At 37.2% G+C, this 23210-nt stretch overlaps 1 protein-coding gene across 7 annotated transcripts in view; it reads left to right on the top strand.

Moving 5' to 3' along the window:
• Positions 1–23210, top strand: part of LOC144960664 (alpha-mannosidase 2x-like) — a 74314-nt gene that overhangs the window by 35785 nt on the left and 15319 nt on the right. For all 7 annotated transcript variants that reach the window (XR_013642911.1, XR_013642910.1, XM_078893942.1 and 4 more), the window contains exons 10-18: positions 4132–4318; positions 5510–5687; positions 6218–6420; positions 9597–9779; positions 10570–10684; positions 14643–14710; positions 17410–17575; positions 19413–19546; positions 21839–21938. Coding sequence is in view for 5 of the 7 variants with exons in the window: in XM_078893942.1 (XP_078750068.1) it covers positions 4132–4318; positions 5510–5687; positions 6218–6420; positions 9597–9779; positions 10570–10684; positions 14643–14710; positions 17410–17575; positions 19413–19546; positions 21839–21938 (1334 nt within the window). In the remaining 2 variants the exon portion in view is untranslated. The remainder of the gene's footprint in view (positions 1–4131; positions 4319–5509; positions 5688–6217; positions 6421–9596; positions 9780–10569; positions 10685–14642; positions 14711–17409; positions 17576–19412; positions 19547–21838; positions 21939–23210) is intronic.

Below are 23210 nucleotides of genomic sequence, written 5' to 3'. Positions count from 1 at the left end.
CATAGTCGGGCAGTGGAAGGGAAAAACGAATACATGTGGGCGTCTGTTTTTGATGTTGTGATGGTTACTCTTGCTGTGTGTCCCCTCGTATTTCTTGTGCCGATATCTTTGATGTCGTTTGGAAGTTTAAGGCACAAATTTTTGTAGTAGATCTTGTGGAACAATTTAAGTTTATCTATCTTTCTTCTCTTTTCCAGAGGTTCAAGGCCAATCCGTTGTGATATTTCAGATGCACTTGAGAAAGGATCGAATGTGTTTGTGATGCGTCTTGCTGTTTTTCTTTGGATGTTTTCTAAGGTGTCGATGTTTTTCTTTGTATATGGGTCCCAAATTGAGCTGCCATACTCCAAAATTGGTCTAACAATAGTTTTAAAAGCAAGGGTTTGAGTTGTGATTGGGCATCTTTTTAAATTGCGGGTGATGTAAGCGCTTGTTTGATTTGCCTTTGAAGCCAGGTGACATATGTGGTCATTCCATTTGAGGTTTTTAGCAAACTCAATGCCAAGGTATTTTGCTGTCTTTACATGTTCCAGGTTTTGACCATGAAGTTGGTATTCAAATGTTATAGGTGCTTTCTTATTTGTGATGGTTAGAACATTGCACTTTGATACGTTAAATTCCATTTGATTTATTGTTTCCCATTCTTGTAATTTAGCTAGATCGTCATTTAGTGTTTTGCAGTCGTCTGTTGTTTTTATCTGATTATATAATGCTGTGTCGTCAGCAAAGAGGCGCACTTTTGACCTTATACCTCGTGGAAGATCGTTTATGTACACTAAAAATAGGACGGCCCCAAGGACTGAGCCCTGAGGTACGCCCGATGTCACCATCCCGATAGTGGAAATCTCGCCGTCGACAAGAACTTGTTGGGTGCGATTGTCCAGAAAAGTTGCAATCCATTGTAAGGTTTTGTTCCTGATACCAACGTCATACAATTTCTGGATTAACCGATGGTGAGGGACCTTGTCGAAGGCCTTGGCAAAGTCCAGTAGTACTAGATCAATTTGACCACCTTTATCAATAGCAGCTGACAGATCATGTGTTAATGATAGAAGTTGAGTTTGACATGAGTGGTGCTTCCTAAATCCGTGCTGTTCATCACAAAAAATACTGTTAGTTTCGAGATATTCAGTTATTGAGGATCTCACTATATGCTCCAACAGTTTGCAGCAAATGCAGGTTAATGAAATTGGACGGTAGTTTTGAGCCCTGCTTCTATTACCTTTCTTGTAGATGGGTTGGACAAGAGCGTGCTTCCAAACAATTGGTATGTCTCCCGTTTCAAGAGAGAGTTTGAACAAATGTGTGAGGGCAGGTGCAAATTCGTTACTCAATATCTTTAAGAGACGGGATGGTATTTTGTCTGGGCCACATGCTTTCTTTGGATCTAGAGTGGCGAGGAGTTTGAAAACGCCCTCTACTGTCACATTGCTTTTGGCCATAGTGTTGGAATCGTTTTCTTCGCCTTGTAGTTGTTGAGTGGTAATTTTGGTATGAGCTTTTGAAGCAAAAACAGAGCAGAATTGGTTATTAAGTATATCTGCTTTTTCCTTTGCATCAGAGTATAATACACGATCATGCTCAAGGGGCGCTATACCAACCGAATCGCACCTCCTACTTTTTATAAATTTCCAGAGCTTTTTGTTTGAGTCTTCACTAACAAGTTCCTTAACATGATTATGATAGGCCTTTCTACTCTCTTTTTGTGTTTCTTTTTTCAGTCGGGCATAATTGTACCAGTCTTTCTTACTGTTGGACTTTCTCGCTCTGCTCCATGCCTTTTGTTTCCGTCTAGATAATCGTTTGACGGTGGTGTTTATCCATGGTTGGTGAAATTTCCTTGAGCTTTTCTTCGTTGGTACATGTTTGGTCATCATTTTGTTTAGGTGGTCGTTGATGGCAGTCCAAACATCCTCAGTGCTTTCTAGATGTTGATTAATTATGTTTTCACTAAAAAGACGTGTTTCTGTCCGCATTTCGGCGATATTTGCCATTTTCCAAATAGTAATAGGGTGTGATTTTTTTGTGATTTTGTTTGCTTTGATAGTGCTTTCCGTGATGAGAATGTCATGGTCACTAATGCCTGGAATGGTTGTACACTTGACAATTAAATTTGGTCGATTTGTGATAAATAAGTCGATGATATTTGTACCCCTTGTTGGATTTTTGTTTATTTGACTCAGGCCAAAATCTTGCAATTTGTTAATAAATGCTTGGTTTATAAATGAAGGATATTGGTAACTGATTATTTTTTCTTGTTCCCAATTGATATCAGGTAGGTTCAGGTCTCCGCTTAACCAGAGTACATTTTTCGGGTCTGGGCTATCAATACAGCGTGTTATCTCAGTCATTTGTTCCATAGTTGAGTTTGAAGGTGTTCTATACATAGCGCCCACAGTGAGTGGGCCTTGTTCTGTTTTGATATTTACGATCACCGATTCTGATTTTGTTTGAATGTCAAGCTTTATTACTGAGAGGTTCGTTGTTGTTGCAACCAGCACCCCACCATACCTATCTTCTCGGTCTTTCCTGAACACGTTGAAATGTGTCTCTGGTGGAAATATTTCACTGTCCTTTATTTCGGAATGTAGCCATGTTTCAGTACCTATGATTATGTCTGGTTTTATTTCTGATATCAATTTCCAAAATTCCGGTAGTTTTGGAATTAAACTTTGAAAGTTTATGGTCATAGTTCTAAACATGTTTCTCGGTTCACCATTACGGTCACTGTTAGTTTGCCTGTTTGCTATTTTAAGCGTGTTATGATTTGAGTTGATTTGGTGATTGATTCTTTTTATTTCATTTGGCCTCATATTGACCCTTCTTCCCCCCTTTGTTGTTATTGTCTTATTTTCACAAGCCACGTTCTCATTATGTTTACTTAAGTCCTGCATCTCATCAAAATGATCAGGTGTTGTCATTATGTTTTGTTGATATGTTGATGTTTCGTTTACTATTGGCATGTTGTTGTGAGTGTCGTTGAGTGGTATGTTGATCAGAGACCTTGGGCACCGTTGTGTGTTATGTACTTTGAGTGCTCTATTAGTATGAAAGGGCGGTGGTCTGTGACCTATTTGAATATTTATTTTTCTTCGTTTCCGCACACCACCACGACTTGGTTGTAGCCGCTGGATATTACTGCTATTATTGTTACCGTGATACCAAGACGATTCTGTGTCATTCCAATAAATGTTGTCGTAATAAGGATAAAAATAGATATGGCACATCGTGACTAAAAATCTTAACGTAAGTGTAAATAATAAATGGCTAGTACAATACTTCAAACAACGGGATCTACACCACTAAAATGTTAATTTATCTAAAAATCCTCTTATGAATTTCCGAGAAATATATATCACAATGTAGAATAAAACTTTATTAAAACGACTGTATAAAAATATTCCAGACTTTTGTTTTAGAAATCAATAAAAATCACACAATTCGGGAGAGAAATAACAACACGGCTGCCGGTTAGGCAAACTACACACTTACTTACTTAATCACTCACTCACTCACTCCCTCTCTTACTTACTTACCTACTTACATACTTACTTACTTACATACTTACTTACTTACTTATTTTTTTACTTAATCACTCACTCACTCACTCTCTTACTTACTTACTTATCCGGCCCAGTAACCATCTGTGTTCTAGCCATTCGACCTTGTGCCATGACGTCAGAAGTTAGACGTTTTGTCTAAAGTTACAAATGGCCAGATCAAAGCCTTACTAACATAGTGGCCACTATTATTGTTGTTGTCATTATTATTATTATTATATTATTTTTATTATTATTATTATTATATTATATTATTATATTATTATTTATTATTATTATTATTATTATTATTATATTATTATTATTATTATTATTATTATTATTATTATTATTATTATATTATTATTATTATTATTATTATTATTATTTATTATTATTATTATTATTATTATATTTTATTATTATTATTATTATATCATTATTATTATTATTATTATTATTATTATTATTATTATTATTATTATTATTATTATTATTATTATTATTATTATTATTATTATTTTTATTATTATTATTATTATTATTATTATTCAATTGCGTTTTTTGTCTTGATTGTCATATGTGACCACAGATCCCAAAGGGACCACCGACATCTTCACCCACATGATGCCCTTCTACTCCTACGACGTGCCGCACACTTGTGGGCCGGAGCCCGCCATATGTTGCCAGTTTGACTTCAAGAGACTTCCGGGATCCAACGTGAGATGTCCCTGGCATATCGATCCCAAACCAATCACGGAGGAGAACGTGGCAGAGAGGTTAGTGCTGTTTTCTTGTGTCTCATTTTACGCCTGAGTACGGTGAGAGAATGTGAGCAAAGAGCCTTTTCCAAGGACTCAGCTATGCGCCAAGCGAGGCTCGAACCCAGGACCATCCGATTTGAAAACGAGTGTCATATCGCAAGACCACATAGCTGCACAAATTTTTGAGTCTTACTTATCCAAACAAGTGACCACCTGAGCTCTAGCCCTTCGGTCTTGTGCCATGACGTAGAAGTTAGACGTCTTTTGTATGTAGTTGTTCCAGGTGACTATAAAGTGTGTTACTGATGCTTTTTGAGTCAAAACCTTCCTTAAACCCCATTTTTTAAATCTTCCTTTAATGACTGTTACTTTGATTTTTGTTGAATAACTTTTGATATATTATATTGTGGGGCTATGTGGTCTAGTGCTATGACATTCGCCTTCGGATTGGAAGGTCCTGGGGTTTGAATCCTGCTCTGATCGGTGCATAGTCGAGTCCTCTGAAAAAGCTCTTTAATTTACTCACATTTTCTCACTGTACTCAGGTGTAAAATGATTAGCTGGCCATTAATAGGGTTGTCTTGGTCTGATGTAAAAAAATAGAATTCTAATATCACCTTTGAAGCATCATGTGTCGTTAGATGTTGCTGTTGATTAGGGATCCTCTGTAAAGCGCTTAGAGCACGTTAAGTGCATAAAAGCTCTATTTAAAAAATGTTTTTTTTTTTTTTGTTTTTCATGTTTTTTAAAATATTCTTTTAGAGAGTTTTTGATTTTGAAAGACTGGGACCACAAAAACACAAGAGTAACATGATATTATACAACCTGTGTTGACAGAACTGCCGTGGTCCTGGACCAGTGGAAGAAGAAAGCCACCTTGTACAAGACGGACGTTTTGCTGGTCCCACTCGGGGACGATTTCCCTGGTGTAAAAAAATAAAATTGTAATATCACCTAACAACTGCCATGTTGTGTTGTTGTTAAGTGTAGCTGGTGATTAGGGACCCCCTGTAAAGCGCTTTGAGCACGTTTAGTGGTATATATATATATATATATATATATTGCCCTATATAAAATCTCTAGTTGTTTTTTTTGTTTGTTTAAAATTATTTTTTTTAAATGTTCTTTGCGTGAGATTTTGATTTTGAATGATTGGGACCACAAAAACACAAGAGTAACGTGATATTATACGACCTGTGTTGACAGAACTGCCATGATCCTGGACCAGTGGAAGAAGAAGGCCACCTTGTACAAGACGGACGTTTTGCTGGTTCCACTCGGGGACGATTTCCGCTACTTGAGAATGGGGGAGTTTGATGCCCAGTTTGATAATTACGGCAAGATATTCCGGTACCTCGCTGCCCATCCTGATATGGGGGCAACAGTAAGTGGTTAGATTGGTGGTGGTGGTTGTTGTTGTCGTTGTTGTTGTTGTGGTTGTTGTGGTTGTTGTTGTTGTCTCACCGCCCATCCTGATATGGGGGCTATTGTTATTATTGGTAATATTATTATTATTAATATTATTACTATTATTATTATTATTATTATTATTATTAATTATTATTATTATTATTATTATTTATTATTATTATTATTATTATTATTATTATTATTATTATTATTATTATTATTATTATTATTATTATTATTATTATTATTACTCTTATTATTATTATTGCTAATATTATTATTATTATTATTATTATTATTATTATTATTATTTTTTTTTTATTTTTTTTTTTTTATTATTATTATTATTATTATTATTATTATTATTATTATTATTATCATCATTATTATCATTATTATTTTTATTATGATGATGATGATGATGATGATTGACATCCCACTTTTCGTCCCTCTCACTACCGACTTTCTCACTGATTTGATGTGTTTTATTTTTTACTTTACCAGGCCGAGTTCGGCACTCTGAGCGATTACTTCAAAGCCGTGTACGACAGCACCGGCACCAAGCCAGGGGAACGGCCCCGAGACATCCCGTCTCTCAGTGGAGACTTTTTCTCCTACGCTGACCGCGACGACCATTACTGGACCGGCTACTTCACCTCTAGACCCCTCCAGAAAAACCTGGACCGAGTGGTGGAGGACGGCATTAGGTATGCTTAAAAAGAGACTCGCAGGGGGTACTCATTCACGCCTGAGTCTAGTGCGTCTTTGTCAGTATGTTTTAAATGAATGATTTTTTTTATGATAGTCAATTTATCTTTAAATGATCGTTTGTAATGGTCAATTTATGTTTTAAGTGATCGTTTATGAGAGTCAATTTATGTTTTAAGTGATCGTTTATGACGGTCAATTTATAATTTAAAGGATCGTTTATGATAGTCCATTTATGTTGTAAGTGATCGTTTATGACGGTCAATTTATGTTTTAAATAATCGTTTATGATAGTCTATTTATGTTTTGTGATCGTTTATAATGGTCAATTCATGTCTTAAATGAGCCTTTATGATAATCAATTTAAAATCGTTTATAATAGTCAATTTATATTTTAACTGACCATTTATGGTAGTCAATTTATATTTTTTTTAAATCGTTTATTATAATCATAAGTATATTGATGGTACGCTCTTGGAATCCTCATCTGTTCCCTATTTGAAATAATTCCTCTTTGTCTTACTTTTCATTTATTTGTAATTCTAGAATTTTTTGACTACCCCGTTTTCTTCATTTTTACCAGCGCTGATATGACTTAATTCTCTCCTTAATGATAATTTCCAGTATTTTTCCAAAATGGCAGGCTTATCTAGCAGAAAAATTGATTTTTTAAAACTCATACAAGACACTCTACAAAACAACTTTATGTTCTTATTAATTAAACAAAGATCATTCTTCAAAGTTTGTGATGTACAAAATTAATCTGAATAAGAAAAATGTATATTATTGTGTCGTAACAAATGTGACGATTTTGCCGTAGGTGGTAAGGAGAGGGTTAAACATGTATCTAGCACCACAAAAATAAAATAAACTAAAAATAAAACTTCCCTTTGTTCATCCCCATAGGGGAAATTTGTTTCTAGGGTCATTTCCAAGGGAAGACTGGAATAACCCAGGCATCAGCCGCGTGCAGTGCAGCGCTGCAAATTGAGCTAAGGCGAGGTGACTTGCTTATTCAATGCCACACAGCGCAGCGGCGGGTGATCGAACTCGGTACCTTTCTGATATGAAGCAAAGACTACTGCCTGGGTGGGGATCCTGACCTCCAATTGCGGGCAGGGGGGTACATACTGTGTCTTCTATCCCCTTATATCTGTTTTTCAACATGCTTTCTGTCTTTGTCTTGGAATAAGATTATTTGGTTTTGTCCTAGCCCTGGCCGGAGTCCTAGCTGGGTGGGAAACAGTCAAATGCATAGTTATTGTTTTGGGAGATGATATTTTTTTACTTGTAAATCATCTCTCTGTTATGTGTTATTATATTTGTTATTTTTAATGTATAATGCAAGCATTTGAGTGTATTCCTCATTGTTGGATTTTGTGCTTGTGTCCGGATGAGACTTATAGGTGATCTCAAACTAAGTACATTGGTGGTATGCTCTTGGAATCTACATCTGATCCCTATTTGTTCCCAGTTCCCCTATGTCTTACTTTTTCTTGGGTGCTTTAAGTGTAATTCTAGAACTTTTTCCTATCCCATTTTCTTCCTTTTTTTCTGCCGCTGATATAACCTAAATGTGTTGCAAGCTCTGTAAAACCCTTGAAAACAAACAAAACAAACAGCACCTATGCGAATTGCAGACTCTGACTTTATGTAATCATATGCACCGTTACGTGTTGTAGACACTGACTGTATATAGTCATATGCACTGATATGTATTGTAGACACTGACTGTATATAGTCATATGCACTGATATGTATTGTAGACACTGACTGTATATAGTCATATGCACTGATATGTATTGTAGACACTGACTGTATATAGTCATATGCACTGATATGTATTGTAGACACTGACTGTATATAATCTTATGCACTGATATGTATTGTAGACACTGACTGTATATAATCTTATGCACTGATATGTATTGTAGACACTGACTGTATATAATCTTATGCACTGATATGTATTGTAGACACTGACTGTATATAATCTTATGCACTGATATGTATTGTAGACACTGACTGTATATAATCTTATGCACTGATATGTATTGTAGACACTGACTGTATATAATCTTATGCACTGATATGTATTGTAGACACTGACTGTATATAATCTTATGCACTGATATGTATTGTAGACACTGACTGTATATAATCTTATGCACTGATATGTATTGTAGACACTGTATATAATCATATGCACCAATACACATTGTAGACGCATACCGTATATAATCATACGCACATACATATTGTAGAGCGTAAAACCCTTAAAAACAAAAACTAAACTAAAGACTAACGAATAGCCGCAGTGTTGCATAAAACCTTTAAGAAGAAACTCTCAGTCGTAATATTAAAGTCTTGAAAAACACGAAAGCTTCGTTGCTTCACAGTTCTTCAAAATAACCTTATGTCTTTCTTTATTTCAGTCCTTTTATGCGGCTATGTGGTCAAGTGGTATGACACTCGCTTTCGGATCGGAAGGTCATGGGTTCGAGCCTCGCTCGGAGAATAGTTGAGCCCTTGAAAAAGGCTCTTTACTCACTTTCTCTCATCGTACTTGGGTGTAAAATGAGTACTTGATCGTTAATCGCGTTGTCTCTGTCCGAAAAAAATTTGTAATGTCGCCTAACAGGCGTCATGTCTAGTCCTATATGTTAAGTGTTGCGGTTGTCCAGGTACCCATTGTAAAGTGCTTTGTGCACGTTTAGTGGATATTGCGCCATATAAATGCTGTAGTTGTTAAAAATAAGTTTTTCTTTTTATTGAGCTTTATATAGAGCAATATCCACTAAACATGCTCAAGGCGCTTTACAAGGGGTCCCTGGCCAACAGTAACATTTAACATGTAAGATGGGACATGCCGCCCATTGGGCGATATTACAATTTATTGGACAAAGACAACGCTGTTAACGGCCAGGTACTCATTTTACACCTAAGTACGGTGAGAGAATGTGAGTAAAGAGCCTTTTCCAAGGACTCAACTATGCGAGTATGGTAAGAGAATGTGGGTAAAGAGCCTTTTTCCAAGGACTCAACTATGCGAGGCACGAACCCAGGACCTTTCGACCCGAAAGCGAGTGTCATACATACCATTAGGACCAAATCGACGCATATTTATCTGTGTATATTTGTTAAAGTCGCCTCTCTCACTCCAACACTTTTCCAGATCGGCTGAGATCGTGTTCAGTCTTGCCCAGGCCGTTGCCAGGAAACACGAAAGCACCAACTTCCCGTCCCAGCATCTGATGGAGAAAATGGTGGAGTCCAGGAGGACCCTGGCGTTGTTTCAGCACCACGACGCCATTACCGGCACGGCCAAGGATTTTGTGGTTGTCGACTACGGAAACAGGTAGACAGATGATGATGATGCTCTGGGATAGTGATGATGATAATAATAATGATAATAATGATAATAACGATAATAATAATGGTGATGATGATAATAATAATAATCATAATCATAATAATAATCATCATAATAATAATAATAATAATAATAATAATAATAATAATAATAATAATAATAATCATAATCATAATAATAATAATAATAATAATAATAACGATAATAGTAATAATAATAATAATAATAATAATAATAATGATAATAATGATAATGAATAATAATAATAGTAATAATAATAATAATAATAATAATAATAATAATAATAATAATAATAAAATAATAATAAAGTAATAATAATAATAACATAATAATAATGATAAATAAATAATAATAATGATGATGATAATAACGATAATTATAATGATAATAACGATAATAATAATAATAATGATAATAATAATAATAATAATAATAATAATAATAATAATAGTAATAATAATAATAATAAAGTAATAATAAAAGTAATAATAATAGTAATAATAATAATAATGATGATAATAACGATAATAATAATAATAATAACGATAATAATAATAATGATTATGATTATAATGAGATGATGATGACCACCACTACCACCATCATCACAACCATCACCATCACCACTATGATCAACACCACCACCAACACCACCATCACCATCACTACCAACACCACCACCAACACCACCATCACCATCACTACCACCACCACCATCATCACCACTACCACCACCATCTATATCCACCCCCAGACTACTCAAAGCCTTACACAACACCAAGACAATCATCACTGAATCCTCTACATACCTGCTGGCCTCAACTAAAACGGACTACACCTTTTCTGAAAAGGAGCCAATTTTCAACCACGTAAGTTTTTATCAAGGCTCCCAATTTACCAGTAGATTTTTGACCAATCAAAACATGGAATTTGTGACACACCTTCAACACGTGCTCGGACAAACATAGTTGTTTGTTTATAAACAAAAAACATGAATGAAATCGCCCTATTTGTTTTGTCACATGATTTTCTCGATTATATTATAAACGTTTAAGTTTACACATAGTCTATTTCTCTTTTGGTTCTATTGATCAAGCGATAGAACAGTGGGTATTTAACTTAGACACATGCCATCGATAGTAAATCCTGTGTAGTTTTCTGTGTCAACCAATCACTGCCATTGTTTACATTATGACGACTGTCCGAGAGGTGTGGTTATCTAAGTGTCTATTTTCCATATAGATAGAATGCGCTTGGCCAAGGAGTTCACAACATTGCCATCCGGAAGTATAACGGACCAACACACAAACTCTGTGTAACCATGAACTTTTATAGTCTGGTTAATACAGTTTAGTGAGAACAACTCACAAACGCGGATGGCAAAAACAATAACAAAGGCCTGAGTGACGTCATCTGCATACTATCTATATACGTTATTCCATAGTAGTCCTTCAAAACCATTGGGGACATGGAGCCGGAGTTTATCCCTGTTTCTATAGCGTGAAACGGACAATAGAAATTGCTTGCTATCCTTTGGATAGGACGCTAGTCTATCGCAAAGTACTTTCCGACAAATCTAACAGACTCAGCTACCCATTCACTACTGGGTGGACAGAGGGGTCAGAAAGAGAAAAAGTCTCGACTGCACCTAGGATCTATCTTGGTCCCTTTGCGCGTGAAGCGAGTGCTCTACCAACTGAGCTATTAGGAGACCCCGTATATCCGTTATTGGGTATGTTATGCGGCTATGTGGTCTAGTGGTATGACTCACTTTCGGATCGGAAGGTCCTGGGTTCGAGCCTCGCTCAGCGCATAGTTGAGTCCTTGGAGAAGGCTCTTTACTCACATTCTCTCACTGTACTCAGGTGTAAAATGAGTACCTGGCCGTTAACAGCGTTGTCTCTGTCCCAAAAATTTGTAATATCGCCTGACAGGCGTCGTGTCTCGTCCTACATGTTATATGCTGCTGTTGGCCAGGGACCCCTTGTAAAGCGCTTTGAGCACGTTTAGTGGATATTGCGCTATATAAAAGCTCAAGTTATAAACCCTCAGTATATTTTCCAATCATCTGCTAAACGGGAAAGAGTATGTACATACTGTGATACTCGTCTTCTAGAAGCTGTGGACTGTAAAGAGTAATAAACAAAAAAAATATGAATGTAACAGCTTTAAAAAAAAAATGGATATAACAGCTTTAAAAAAAATTAATGTAACAGCTTTAAAAAAATTAATGTAACAGCTTTAAAAAAAAATGGATATAACAGCTTTAAAAAAAATATGAATGTAACAGCTTTAAAAAAAATTAATGTAACAGCTTAAAAAAATATGGATATAACAGCTTAAAAATAAAAATGAATGTAACAGCTTAAAAAAAAAAAACCAATACAAACAAAAGTTTCGACTCAAAACCTTTTCAGCAATGACAACAACAAAAAAAACCAATAAAGACATAATAATTACTGATTCCAGAACTCAGCTAACGGGAAAGAGTATTACAAATCGATACCGACTTCTAAAGCTGGACGACTGTAAAGATAATAAACAAACAAAAAATAATATAACACTTAAAAAAAAAAAAAAAAAAAAAAAAAGAACCAAATTTTAAACACGGAATGTTTCGGACTCAAAACCCCTTTTTCAGCCAACGACAACAAAAAAATAATAAAGACATAAATACATAATAATAATAATAATAATAATACACATTTATATAGCGCTCATTCTCGTGTAAAACACGAGCTCTGGGCACTTTACAATATAAAATACATGACTAAATTCCAGAATTTAGTCATGTATTTATGTCTTTATTGTTTTTTTTGTTTTTTTTTTTTGTTGCTGGCTGAAGAAGGGTTTTGAGCCCGAAACGTACCGTGTTTTGGTATTTTTGTACATAATGCGGAGTTCAGCACTCGGAAAGGGGTCGGTCTGTGTGTTTGTGTTAAAGTTCGGTAACTGTTTGCAGCCTTAATACTCTTCAACTGTCGTAACGTCACTTCCTTCCTTATGACACATAGTAACTTAGTAACACTGACTCTAAACTATGGCGGACGCCCGTATGAAATATTTCCCGGGCGAGCATAAATATCTGGAGGAGAAAAAAACGCCATAAATTTGATCATGTTTTGACTTTTACACATTCTGATCACAAGGCATATGAAAGTTCTAGCCAGCATGAAGAATGAAAAGTAATGATTTTCTTTGTTTAGAACCAAGATGGCCACCGTTGCCGGGCGCGTGACATCAGACTACTGAATCCAATTGGCAACCCTGTTTTATAGGGGGAAGAAGAAGAAAAGATAACAGTGCAGTTAGATTGTCTAGTTGGGGGTCCCATAGATTGTCTAGTTGGGGGTCCCATAGATTGTCTAGTTGGTGGTCCCATAGATTGTCTAGTTGGGGGTCCCATAGATTGTCTAGTTGGGGTCCCATAGATTGTCTAGTTGGGGTCCCATAGATTGTCTAGTTGGGGGTCCCATAGATTGTCTAGTTGGGGTCCCATAGATTGTCTAGTTGGGGTCCCATAGATTGTCTATTTGGGGGTCCCATAGATTGTCTAGTTGGGGGTCCCATAGATTGTCTAGTTGGGGGTCCCATAGATTGTCTAGTTGGGGGTCCCATAGATTGTCTAGTTGGGGGTCCCATAGATTGTCTAGTTGGGGGTCCCATTGGCTCAGGTGGTAGAGCACTCAATTCAGGTGTAGATTGTCTAGTTGGGGGTCCCATAGATTGTCTAGTTGGAGGTCCCATTGGCTCAGGTGGTAGAACTTTCAATTTACACTCAATTGTCTAGTTGGGGGTCCCATTGGCTCAGTTAGTAGAGCACTCACTTGACACTCAATTCAGGTGTAAAAAGGAGTTCCTGGCCATTAACAGCTTTGTCTCTGCTGTCCGAATAAAAACCAAATTGTTATGATATCGTCCTCATGTCTCATTCTACATCGTGTTACGTATAGGGAATGAGATTAGCGGAAGAGTAGCATCCCTTGATTGGACGTCACCTTACAGAGAGAATGTCAATTTGGTTTTGAAGTGTCTCAAGCCGCTTTCACCGGAAGCGAGGACGAGAGACGCAGGCGCACAACCAACATGACGTTCTCTCTCTAATAACTTTTCCGCCGGTGACGTCGCAGACTATGGGTGACGTCCAATCAAGGGACGCTAATCTCATTCCCTATTGCTGTTGTCTCAGGACCCCTTGTAAAGCATTTTGAGCAAGTTTAGTGGATATTGCGCATATAAAAGCTCAACTTTTAAAAAAAAAAAATTTTAATTTGTGGTGATGGGCCTAACAGGGCTGTATTGGGCATCGTGACTCAGCTGTATGGTCTTTGCTTTCTTACCGGAAAGTTACCTAGTTTGATTACCCACTGCGTGGTGTGGCCTTGAGCAAGTCACCTTGCCCTTGCGGTGCTGCACTGTGGCTGATGCCTGGATTATTCCAGTCTTCCCTTGGAATAGCAGTAGTAGTAGTATCGTTCGGCTACACTTCTATATTCAAGGTATCAATCCAGGTTCTGAAGTCATCATCACATTTGTTGATGGTTTCAAATCCCCCTTCCAGTTTTGTCTCTGGGCAATCTAGTACGAGGTGGTTTGCATCTTGTGGTGCTTGGTTGCACTTTGGGCATGTTGGTGATTCTTGGAGCCCCCATTTGTGCATGTTGGCAGCTGTTCTTGTATGTTTTGACCGTCTTCCCTGACTGACTTATATATCCTGGTTTGTCATTTACTCTCCCCTCCCCCTCCCTCTCATCCCTCCAACACCACCTCTAACCCTTCCACCCCCCCCCCCTTCCACCACCCCCTCCCTGTTCTCCTTCCTTCCAGGACAAGATAAGGGCCAGCCATGACGGCCTCCCATCCCGGCCTATTCTTATCCTGGGCAGCCAAACAAAGTGAGTTCCCGGGTTCGGTCGGTTTGTCTATAATCTAAAAGTACCATCGGTGGATCTGAATAAAATTCAGAAAAAAATAGTGTGGAGCAGGCACGTGTATCATGTGCTGCTTTGTGGTCTAGTGGTATGATCGGAAGGTACTGGGTTCGAGTCTCGCTCGATGCATAGTTGAGTCCTTGGAAAAGACTCTTTACTCACATTCTCTCACCGTACTCAGGTGTAAAATGAGTACCTGGCCGTTAACAGCGTTGTCTTTGTCCGAAAAATTGTAATATCGCCTAACAGGCGTCATGTCTCGTCCTACATGTTAAATGTTGCTGTTGACCAGGGACCCCTTGTAAAGCGCTTTGAGCACGTTAAGTGGGTATTGCGCTATATAAAAGTGATGTGAAATCAATCATCATAACTTGTCGCTCCAACACCCAACCCACTCCAACAGCATCTGTGGAGCAGACTCTTAGGTCTGTAGGACGTGTAATATGATAATAATGATAATAATCAGTGCTGATGGTTTTCCTCGGATCCTCGGAAATCAGCGATGTTTGTGTCAGAGGAGGAATTTCCTCCTTTAAAATGTGACATTTTCCTCAATCAAATTTTCTGGCTTTGAGAGATTTGATGTGTAGTGGAACAAACTGGTGCAGCTGACCCACTATCCAGAAGATAGCTAATCATCTCAATGGCTCTAAAAATGGGGGTTAGTGAAGTAAACATGTGGCGTAAAGAAAACCATTCATAATTTTCCTCCTTTTTCCCTTTTTGTCACCATCAGCACTGAATGATAATGTACTTTATTCATCCAAAAGGAAATTTTTGTACAGACGTATACAATGCCGACAATGATACATACATAAACATAATATACGTAAATATAATGTGGTACGTAAATGATAAATACGTAAATATAATGTGGTATGTAAATGATATATACGTAAATATAATGTGGTACGTAAATGATATATACGTAAATATAATGTGGTACGTAAATGATAAATACGTAAATATGTGGTATGTAAATGATATATACGTAAATATAATGTGGTACGTAAATGATATATACGTAAATATAATGTGGTACGTAAATGATATATACGTAAATATAATGTGGTACGTAAATGATATATACGTAAATATAATGTGGTAGAGCGCCCACGTCCCACTCCTGGAATTCCTCGCTGGAGACCGATTGCTACAACTCGCACAACACTAACAACACCAACATTGAAGGAAATATAGGGTATGGATGGAGAAGAGAAATATAGGGTATGGATGGAGAAGTGCCAGATGAAAGCAGGGAATAAAAAGTCACGGGGTCAGTGCCAAACTCAGGATCCAATTGATACAACACCCTCTGCCTGGCAGAGAGAGAGAGAGAGAGAGAGAGAGAGAGAGAGAGCAGTCGCACAACCAACTGAGCTATCCCAATATTATGTTTTATTTACATATTATAATATGATTTGTAAACATTTCAGTGTTTTCCTCTTAGTGGAGATCTGTGCTTGTGTCTGGGTGAGACTTTTAGGTGATCTCAAACTAAGTACACTGATAGTGTACTCTTGAAATCTACATCTGTTCCTTAATTGAACCAATTCCCCTTTGTCTTACCTTTTCTTTGGTGCTTTAATCGTAATTCTAGAACTTTTTACTAATCCTTTTTCTTCCTTTTTACTGGTGCTGATATGACCTTAATGTGTTGCAAGCGCCGTAAAACCCTTAAAAACAAAACAAGAGAGAGAGAGAGAGAGAGAGAGAGAGAGAGAGAGAGAGAGAGAGAGAGAGAGAGAGAGAGAGAGAGAGAGAGAGTGCTTTAATCGTAATTCTAGAACTTTTTACTACTCCTTTTTCTTCCTTTTTACTGGTGCTGATATGATATTTAAATGCATACCTGCCAACCCTTCTACTTTTGGTGGAATCATTTCCTATTTTCACTCTTTCTTGTCCACTATTCCCCCATTGTCTCTTTAAGTACGCTTTTCAAAAAAATGATGCTGGTGGTAGTAAGAAGAAAAAAATAGGGGGTTAAAAAGGTGAATTAAAGAATAAAAAAAGATTTCCAAAAGGGAGGTAAGTAGGAAAATTAATTGCACTCCTTTCCTCTTTCCCCATTCCATTACCTGTACTTGAATATCGTCTTTATGTATTTTGGTTGCAAAGTTGGTGGTCATTTTGATACAGAATTAATTTTCCATTGTTGAAAAATTCCTATTTTTTTGTCTCAAATTCCTATTTTCTGACGTTCTGATTCCACTTTTGGAATGTGAAGGGTTGGCAGGTCTGTCGGCTACAATTTACTTACTTACTTACTTACTTACTTACTGACTTACTTACTTTCTTTCTTTCTTTCTTACTTACTTACTTACTTACTTACTTACTTACTTACTTACTTACTTACTTACTTACTTATCTAAACCAGCGACCACCTGAGCTCCAGCCCTTCGGTCTTGTGCCATGATGTAGAAGTTAGACATCATTTTGTAGTTGTTCCAGGTTATCATACAATTTGTTACTGATGCTTGGATTTGCGGGGAGGAATGTGCTGCATCTCAGATCTTCAAGTGGTTGACATTCAAGCAAGTGGTTTGTTACTGTTTCATTAAAATGTCTGGCTAAAAACAGTACCAAAGAGCTGGGCGACATCAACTTTATTCCGACTTTTAATTTTTTTCTTTCCCCTATCTCTGATCCCTCCCACCGTTCAGATCTGTCCTTCTTTACAACTCACTGGCCCAGCCCAGGGTGGAAGTGGTCACGATCTGGGTCAGTTCGCCATTCGTGGAGGTCAAGGACAAAGATGGGAAGGTCATCCATAGTCAGGTGGACCCCTACTGGTTGGACAATGGTCAAGTGGCCACTGACCGCTACAAGGTAACACAATCTGTCTTCGATGTGTTTTTGTTTTTTTTATTTTTTATTATTGTTAATGACTGAAGAAGGGTTTTAAGCTCGAAACATTCCGTGTTTGGTATTTGATTCTATTTTGAAGCTGTTATATTCTTTTTTAAAAATGTTTGTTTTTTTTTCTTTTTAAACTTGAGCTTTTATACAGCGCGAAATCCACTAAACGTGCTCAAAGCGCTTTTCCACAAGACCAAATAGCCAAACATACTTTTGGGGTGTCCCTTGTGGTAGGAATGCACCAGCTTCTTCGTTATGCAGACCCTTGAACAAACATTTTTAACTCACTCATTTCTAACACCGACAATCCTGGTATATGGTGTGGCTATGTGGTCTAGTGGTACGACACTCGCTTTCAGATCGGAAGGTCCTGGGCTCGCTCGGCACATAGTTGAGTCCTTGGAAAAAGACTCTTTACTCACATTCTCTCACCGTACTCAAGTGTAAAATGAGTACCTGGCCGTTAAACAGCGTTGTCTCTGTCGGAAAAAATTGTAATATCGCCTAACAGGCGCCATGTCTCATTCTACATGTTTCGTGTTGCTGTTGGTCAAGGGCCCCCTGTAAAACGCTTTGAGCACATTAAGTGGATATTGCGCTCATGTTTTTGTTTTTTTAAAAATTATAATTATTGCTTTTAGTAATAGTAAATAATGAATTTATATAGCGCCTAAACATCCACGTTAATCGTGCTCTGCCGCGCTTTACATAATAAAAATAAAAATCTTTAAAAACAGCAAAATTAAAAATCACGACACTACATGATACATAATAAGCATGCATACAAAAAAAAACAGAATCAAAGCAACATCTATTTTATGAAAAAGAAGCCTCACAGAACAACTGTCTTCAGACATTTCCTGAAAGATGATAAATTTTCACAGGACTTTGTCCGAGGACTAAGTGCGTTCCATAGGCGTGGAGCTATGAATGAAAAGGCTTTTTCACCGAAAGTGGATTTTGAGGTGGTAACTTTTAGAAGTTGGGACTGAGATGATCTTAAATTTCCAGTGGGTTCATATTTTTTTTACCCCATCATTATTTACTTTTTTTTTCTTTCTCTGAGTAACAAATTATATGCATATTACCAATGCTACTGTCTTTAATTTCTTTATGATGTGTAATCGAGTTGGGCCATGTACAATCTAATTTAACTTAGTATCTGACCTCCCATAGCGGGCAGGGGGCTACATACTGTGTCTTCTATCCCCTTATATCTGTTTTCCAACATGCTTTCTGTCTTTGTCTTGGAATGAGGTTACTTGGTTTTGTCCTGGCCCTGGTTGGAGTCCTGGCTGGGAGGAAAACAGTCAGATACATAGTTATTGTTTTGGGAGATGATAATTTTTTCCTTGTAAATTATCTCTCTGTTATGTATTATTATATTTGTCATTTTTAATGTATAGTGTAAGCATTTGAGTGTATTCCTCTTTGTTTGATTTTGTGCTTGTGTCCGGATGAGACTTATAGATGATCTCAAACTAAATACATTGGTGTTATGCTCTTGGAATCTACATCTGATCCCTATTTATTCCTAGTTCCCCTTTGTCTTACTTTTTCTTGGATGCTTTAATTGTAATTCAAGAACTTTTTACTATCCCATTTTCTTCCTTTTTACATGCGCTGATATAACCTAAATGTATTGCAAGCGCCGTAAAACCCTTAAAAACAAAAACAAAACAAACATTAACTTAGTATATTTTTTGTGGTCAATCTCCTGTGAAAGTGGACAGCGTATAGGTGTGGGGGTTAGGGTTCAGTGAGATAAGACATTTCTGATGAAATTGATTGTATTTGTTGTTGTCAGGTGTCGTTTGTTGCTGAGATGACGGGCCTGTCTCTGGCCGTGTACACCGTACGCCCCATGGAAAACGGCCAAGATACATTGAATCATTTTGCCTCTGTCAGACTTAGAGGGGAGGAGGCTAAAACGGTGGAAGGGTGAGTGTTTTGGCTGCCGTTTGATTAATTCATTCATTTATTCGTTTATTCATCCATTAATTCATTCATCCATTCATTCATCCGTTCATTCAAAGTTGCTCATGTCAAACCCCTTTTGAAAAAACCTGATCTCGATAAAGAGAACTTAAAAAACTATCGCCCTGTCTCTAATCTTCCTTTCTCTCTAAGATCTTAGAAAAGCATGTTTTGAAACAATTACTGTCTCATCTTAAAAATAATTGTCTTGAAGAAAAATTTCAGTCTGCTTAGAGGCAACATCATTCGACGGAAACCGCACTTGTTAGGGTTGTTAATGATCTCCTCTCTGTTATAGACAATGGTTCATGTTCTTTGCTGAATTTGCTTGACCTATCGTCTGCTTTTGATACTATTGATCACAATCTTCTTCTCAAATGTCTTGAAATTACTTATGGCGTGTCTGGGCGCGCTTGATTGGTTTAGGTCATATTTGTTTAATCGTAAACAGATTATCACGGTGGATGAATATAGATCTGATGAAATCTTTCTTGATTGTGGGTTTCCCCAGGGTTCATTACTTGGACCCGTTCTTTTTGTTCTGTACGTTGGCCCTCTGTCTAAAATCATCAGAAGTTTCGGTCTGCCTTATCTTACCATCAATACGCTGATGATACGCAATTGTACTGCGTTTCCAATACGAGAAATTTACAAGAAGGATCAGCCAATAGTAAAAATTGTATCCAAAGTGTTAAGAAATGGATCAGTGATGATACTTTTCCGCGGATCCGCGGAAATCCGCGGTTTTCTTTCCTTTCCTCGGTTTTCCTCCTCAGATCCTCGATCCGCGGATATTTCCTTCATTTCCTCCTTTTACTTTTTTTTTATATAATAAATTTTTAAAAAATACCTCCTTTTTTAAGAAAAAATATATATATAAAAAATTTCCTCCTTTTACTGGACTCCGGGCGTTTTAAAATTGTACTCAAAAGAAGTCATCCTGCCTACTTTCCTGTGGTGCAAGAATGTTCTAGGTGAGTTTTCCGTTTTTCCGAGACTTTTCCGCCTTTTTGACTTTTTGTGAGTATCATCACTGATGGATGAATGAGAGCAGACTGAAACTGAATGATGATAAGAATGGAGGTGCTGTATGTGGGCAACAGGAAGTGGAAAAGTGAAACAGATTTGAAGTTGGGGGATGCCTCCATTCAAATTGTTGACAATGTGAAAAACCTTGGCACATTCTTAGACTCTGGACTGTCGATGGAGCATCAGGTTAATAATTTGGTTAGATCTCTCTTTTTCCAACTAAAAAAGATTGCTTCCATTAGACGGTTCATATCTGAGGATGTGACCAAGCACTTGGTTGTGTCCCTCGTACTATTGAAATTGGATTATTGTAATGCTCTGTTGTTTGGCGTTTAGCAATATAATCTGAGACGTCTTCAGATTGTCCAAACCAGCGCTGCCAGACTAGTATTCATGAAGCGTAGGTGCGACTCTGCCGGACCTCTACTTCATGGCCTGCATTGGCTGCCTGTTGAGAAAAGGATTAAATTCAAAGCTTGTGTTTTAGTGTATCGTTGTCTTGAAGGTACTGCCCCTTCCTACCTTTCGGAACTAATTGAAAGATATTCAAAACCCCGCCCCTTACGTTCGGCCAGTGATTCCACAAAACTAGTTGTCCCTCGAATTCGGAAAAATACTGGAATGAGATCCTTTTCTCATTTCGGACCCTCTATTTGGAACGCCTTACCGCAGAGCATTCGTGAAAAAGAATCTTTGTCTATTTTTAAACGTTCGCTTAAAACATATCTGTTTCGATTTTAGTAGATGGTATGAGAAGCAAGAAAGGTTTGGTTTGTGTTGTGTGTTGTGTTGTGTGTGTGTGTGTGTGTGTGCTGTGTGTGTAAATGATTATGTTTCAGCCAAAGTAATTTGTAATTTAAGCGCTTAGAGTCTGGTGTCTCGGAGTTATAGCGCTATATAAGTTTTCAGCATTATTATTATTATTATTGTTATTATTATTATTATTATTATTATTCATTCATCCATTCGCCCATTCATTCATCCATGAATTCATTCATTTATTCATTCATTTATTCATTCATTCATTCATTGATATGTTCATTCATTTATTCATTCAGTCATTCATTCATTCATTCACACATTCATCCATTCATTCCTTCACTCAAAGCAGCAAGCAGCATAATAGTCAGACACCCACACACACATACCCACCCACACTCCCCCCGCGCCCCCCCCCCCACACACACACACACACTCACTCTCACACACTCTTTGTTTTCCTTCCAGAGGTCCATTTGAGATCCAGCCTGAATCCAGCACGTCTGACTTTGACCTTGAGACCAAGTTCCTCAAGGCCACCTTCTCTGGATCTTCTGGAATGCTTCAGGTAACGATTGGATTGATTGTCACACTGACGAGGCGTTTTGTAGACACTGACTGTATGTAATCATATGCACCCGTATGAATTGTAGACACTGACTGTATGTAGTCGTATGCACCCGTATGAATTGTAGACACTGACTGTATGTAATCATATGCACCTGTATGAATTGTAGACGCTGACTGTATGTAATCGTATGCACCCGTATGAATTGTAGACACTGACTGTATATAATCGTATGCACCCGTATGAATTGTAGACACTGACTGTATGTAATCGTATGCACCCGTATGAATTGTAGACACCAACTGTATGTAATCGTATGCACCCGTATGAAGTGTAGACACTGACTGTATGTAATCCATAGATGAAAGTTCGCCGGCATATGCCGGAAATTCCGGTTTTTTAGTAAATGTAATAATTGCTTTCCGGCATTTTGACTCTTCTGTCGGCTTTATCATTATTGCACCACCGGAACGTTAACTTTTGATACTATGAAATACCGATGTGTAGACTATTTAATATTCTTTCAAAGGTGACAATTGTGACAAGGTGTCACTTTTCTTTCATACATTTGATCTGTTTACACATCAGCTGATGAGTCACATTTTGTACTAATACTATATTTATCTTTTCAGTTGGTTATTAAACGCTGGTTTTCACTATGACCTTTCACACCACTTTTGAAGATTTGCATTGAATTATGCATATAAGCTTATTTTATACTTCAGATGGTCTCAGATCTCATTTAAGCTTCTAATTCTTGTTAAATAGAACTTGTCAAGTGAAAATAAAATAGAACCAACATCTTTGACAATGAAGCCTTCAATCAAGGACTGTCTGTATTGCCAATAAATGTTAACATAAATGGGTTATTTCCCTTTATAATACAACTGAAAATACTTTATTTTGATTGGTTACATTTATAATATTTTTTTCTTTAATATTTTGTATGAGTCTAATTTTTAAAATTATTATTAAAGTGGGGAGCTGTAAGAATGCTGTAGGTTTTTAAAAAATGCACTAAGACTATTTTTGGGGTTTTCAACTTGTATATCACATAGGTGGGTATTTCCCATATTTGATCCAAAAGTAGTAGCAGTTTTAGTAGTAGTAGTTGTCACCACTGCTACAACCACCATCACAGCATTGACACTGCCACAACCACTACCACCACATCATCATCATTATCACCACGACCACTAGAGCATCATCACTACTACAACCTATACCAACACTAGCATCAAAACAAGTATCATGGTTGGGGTCTATTGATCA

Source organism: Berghia stephanieae, chromosome 15, assembly GCF_034508935.2.
Source record: "Berghia stephanieae isolate SIO BIC M18660-M18661 chromosome 15, UCSD_Bste_1.3, whole genome shotgun sequence".
In the NCBI taxonomy this organism is placed as follows: Eukaryota; Metazoa; Mollusca; class Gastropoda; order Nudibranchia; family Aeolidiidae; genus Berghia; species Berghia stephanieae.
This window is presented reverse-complemented; position numbering and strand designations above follow the sequence as displayed.